A 4,299-nucleotide genomic window follows, 5' to 3' on the forward strand; every position below is an offset into this window, starting at 1 on the left:
GTGTAAAAGAAAATCAGATTCACTGCCGCTAACTTACAAATCACTCCATCCTAAAAAAATAAAAATCCGAATTATCTTTCAAAACCATAAATGTTCAAACAAAGTATTTACTTTCGTCACCCTCACCAGTTTGACATATTTATTGATTGATATAGATCCATTGCTGCATTTTGTACTTGCTGCTTGAACAAATGAAAATGTAAATAAATATCTAACAAAAACTCCAATGTGTAATTACGCACGGGCACTTATAAGTCACGAACGTGCCTTAATGGGAATAAACCGTAAATAATAAGAAGCTCAGCAAGGCAGTATCAGTGCTCATTCATAGGGAGATGTGGGTCAATAGAACTGAGCTGTAGCGGGACAGAAAAAAGGGGTGTGACCAACCCAAAAGTTTTCAACGGGATACCTGTAGAGTCTCCGGGCACTGCGCATAAATACTCCGCCCTCTGAGGATGAGTTCAGTCCTGAAGGAGACACATACAGACGCATTTAGGTTTGGGGATTCTGGTTGCAGTGGATTATGAACGCTTTTGGACACCAACCATCTAACCAGCAGACCAGCCCTATTCAGCACCACACCGCACAGGAGATCCTGGACATGGCCGTGTACTGCGATAACTACGGTGTGTACCAACAGAACCTCCACCACCATCACCCTCAGAGGCCGCCGACGCACCCCACCAGCTACGGCCTCGGAGAGTACACCTCTCCCTCCACGAACCCGTACCTATGGCTTAACGGACCCAGCATCAACTCCTCTCCGTATCTCCCCGGGAACAACGGCTCGTCCTATATTCAGTCTGGATACGGCTCAAACCAGAGGCAGTTCTTACCGCCTCCCACTGGGTTTGGTGGCGCAGACCTGGGCTGGCTGTCCATATCTAGCCAGCAGGAACTCTTCAAGATGGTCAGGCCACCTTACTCCTACTCAGCACTGATCGCCATGGCCATACAGAACAACCAAGACAAAAAGTTGACTCTCAGTCAGATCTATCAATATGTGGCTGAAAACTTCCCTTTCTACAAGAAGAGCAAAGCTGGCTGGCAGAATTCAATCCGACACAATTTGTCACTGAACGACTGTTTCAAAAAAGTGGCACGGGATGAAGATGACCCCGGTAAATCAAAATGAAATATTTATGTTTGATGAGTTTGTATTAGATGTTATCAATATTTGTCTCTTGTAGCTTTGCCGTAATAATGCTGTCTTTTCCCTTGACACATTTCTTTCAATTTGTATTTAAACAATTAGGATAATCCCAGTTCATTGTCATTGTTACGAACATTTTAATGTGAAAACATTATCACTTCAGTGAGCAGGTGAAATGTGAGCTAAAAGTTGGACATCCACATTAAACCCTCATTTTATTTCTTAAACAGGTAAGGGAAACTACTGGACCCTGGACCCCAACTGTGAGAAGATGTTCGACAACGGGAACTTCAGACGGAAGAGGAAAAGGAGAGCTGACATTAGCGGGGCTGACAGCACCTCTCTCCCAGTCACTTCAGAGGACGGTCCGCACAAGCTCTCCGACACCGCCAGCCTGCTGAGCTCCTCCCCGCCCAGCCTGCACGGTTCCCCGGCCTCCCCCACGGAGCACAAGTCGTCCCCGTCTCCCTCCGCGGAGCACAGCCCGTGTTACAGCAACTTCGTGTCCAGCGTGAACTCGCTACTGGCTGGAAGCAGCGAGGGCTCACGGGCCGGGGAGCGGGACTACGGCTCTGGGCATCTGTCCCAGAGCAGAGAGGGCATGTCAGGACTCGGCGCCTACTCGCCCACTTTAATCGCTCCTCTGAACTCTGACAACAACAGAATCAACTATTACACATCCGTACAGAGCCTGTCCAACCATTTTAGTGTTAATAACCTCATATACAGCCGGGAAGGTACAGAGGTGTAGACTGTCGCTCTGTCAGTGTTGGGATGTGACCGAAATAAGTTATTTATCACTCATTGTTAGCCTTCACATTTCTTTAGTAGCCTGCTATTATTATACTCCAGGTTTAGTATGCCTCATGTTGAACTAGCACTGGACATTAACTTTTTTTTTCTCCTCACAATTTCCTTTCCTAACTGGAAATCTATTTTTGCCGTATTGATAAGGAATTTAACAAACTGTGAATTTTCCATTTTGGTTTGTTCATACAAGTACAACAAACGTGTTTATATGTAGATAATTAATCAATTTACAAATCAGCCCATGGAAATCTATTCTTGAACTCATGGATGGTTTTTTTTACCATATTTTCTAATTGTAGCTGCCCACTTGGGCTTACTCTGTCTTGAATAATAAGGAGAAACATATGTACAGAAATTATTTTTCATAAGACCATATGAAATGTATTTTAGACTGAATTGTGTTGTGTGTGTCTTTTTTTACACATGTTTGAATAAAAGTCATTCTATTTTAACTCCAGGCTTATGTGTCATATTTGCATGAGTGGTATATGAAACAATCTGAGAGATAACACTGCTTTGAGTCTGTAACACAAACTTGATGAAAACGTTCATATTCCTATATGTTCCATTGAATCTAACAGGGTGTATAGGGCCAATGTAATTGTATTATTTCTGAAGGGTATCCTTGTTTCTAAGAGTTTGTTCGTACAACATAATATTCAGCTGAAGCAAAACAAATGTAAACCCACTATTTTCTAGATTTACTGTTTTAATTAGTCAGTTTATAATATTTTGGAGACCCATTGAGCTATTTGTCTCTTAAAGAGACCAAACAGAAGGCAAATATTAAAGTTCTCAAACTGTTCCCAAGTGGTAGGCCTAAATACATTTACAACCTATAAATGCTCTGAGCCTGTCAGGAAATCTGAAGTCAAGTGGCTGTAAGTACTAAAGTGTGTAAGACAGAGACATTTTCCGCTTGTCACTTCCAATAGCCCCATTTCATCAAGCAATAAGACCTTTAACTTACTTCCACAAGGTTCAGGAGTTCAGCTTTTTGTCTGGAGCTGGATTTGACTCAGACTGTGCCTGTTTGATGTTAACCTATTGCTCAATATTGCACCTGTTTCCATCTATTCCCAGTCTTGTCACGCAAAAAGCTGGCTCTTTGCAGTGTGCGTGAATCCTGTTAATGGGAGTTTTGTGTTTTTGTTTGTTGTATTGGGAACCACTTTTGGAAGACCATCCGCTGAACAATTGCAAGAGAGTTCAATGGCATGTAATGTTCTTTTGTTGCGCTTGTGACCCAGGGGATACAAAGCCTGCTATTGGGGAGAAAATATTTAGCAGCCCACGCAGAGGAAATGTTCAAGTGATTTAACACCCCGCTCTTGTCTTATTTCCAGACAATATAGATACGCACGGAATCAAAGCTTGTAAATAAAAGGAAACACCTCTTAATTGGTTGATAATTGAATTCACTCAGGCGCTCTGTGGTCGGGAATAAAGGAGAAATTAATTGAGAAGACTTTCGTGCCCCCTTGTTGGAACACAATGGAAGCTGGCAATTCAAGAGATCCCCTCCTGGGCTCAAATGAAAATATTGGGATCTGAAGATCTGGGAACAAATTATCCCCCTCATTTTGCTCTATTATCTGTGGAGCAGGGCCACTGATCAGACAAAGAGGATTTTTGTCATACAGCAGCAGGTTCTCACAGTACCAAGTTTTCTGTTGAAATCCTCATCACGTCCAGTGAATAGAGTTTAGAGGCTTTCACATTCAAAGGCCTTTTACTTCTTATTACTGTCATTTTATTGGCACTCAGATCAGCTAGTTTTTCACTTTCATGTGGAATTGTCAGGACACGATAACTCAGTATTATATTAGTAAAACAGGCAGTTGTGAAATGTAAAGTACATTTACTTAATTACTCTCGTACTTGCACTTTAGTATTTTCAATACTTCATCTATAAGTTATAAATATATACATTAAAATACTGTATTTGAATTGCATACTTTAATACATTATGACGTTGTTTACTCTGCCTTACTTATTTGTTTGCTTTAGTAAATAGTTATTTTCCTGATTCAGAATTCTAATGCAAAATGTAATAAACTTAAAACTATTTAAAATTAGGCCCACCTTACCAACTGCAACATGAGTGTTGCTCATATATAAATGCATCTTTAATTGAATATAAATTCCTCTGAAATCGACTATTCTGTGTAAAAGTACTATAACTTCTAGTACTTTAAATATATTTTTGATACATATACTACATCCAAACTACAGAAAAAAATACTTTTTCTTTACCTTGCTTTATGCAGTGTTTCAGAATTGTGTTTTTTTCAAATGATCAAATATATAATGTAATAGCACCTTGTTTACAT

At 40.6% G+C, this 4,299-nt stretch overlaps 1 protein-coding gene across 1 annotated transcript; it reads left to right on the forward strand.

The window, feature by feature from the left end:
• Positions 1-476: 476 nt before the first annotated feature.
• Positions 477-2,361, forward strand: foxi1 (forkhead box i1). Its single transcript, XM_079660530.1, has 2 exons — positions 477-1,124; positions 1,387-2,361. The coding sequence occupies exons 1-2, from the start codon at positions 527-529 to the stop codon at positions 1,905-1,907; spliced, it is 1,119 nt and encodes a 372-aa protein (XP_079516656.1). The 5' UTR covers positions 477-526; the 3' UTR covers positions 1,908-2,361.
• Positions 2,362-4,299: the final 1,938 nt, after the last annotated feature.

Source organism: Notothenia rossii, assembly GCF_949606895.1.
Source record: "Notothenia rossii genome assembly, chromosome: 11".
Lineage (NCBI taxonomy): Eukaryota > Metazoa > Chordata > Actinopteri > Perciformes > Nototheniidae > Notothenia > Notothenia rossii.

What these genes read in the sequence shown, in the direction of transcription:
- foxi1 (XM_079660530.1), top strand. Translation starts at nt 527, where the DNA reads ATGAACGCTTTTGGACACCAACCATCTAACCAGCAGACCAGCCCTATT. An exon ending in ACGGGATGAAGATGACCCCG is followed by an intron (nt 1,125 to 1,386) that starts GTAAATCAAAAT and finishes TTTCTTAAACAG; the next exon opens with GTAAGGGAAACTACTGGACC.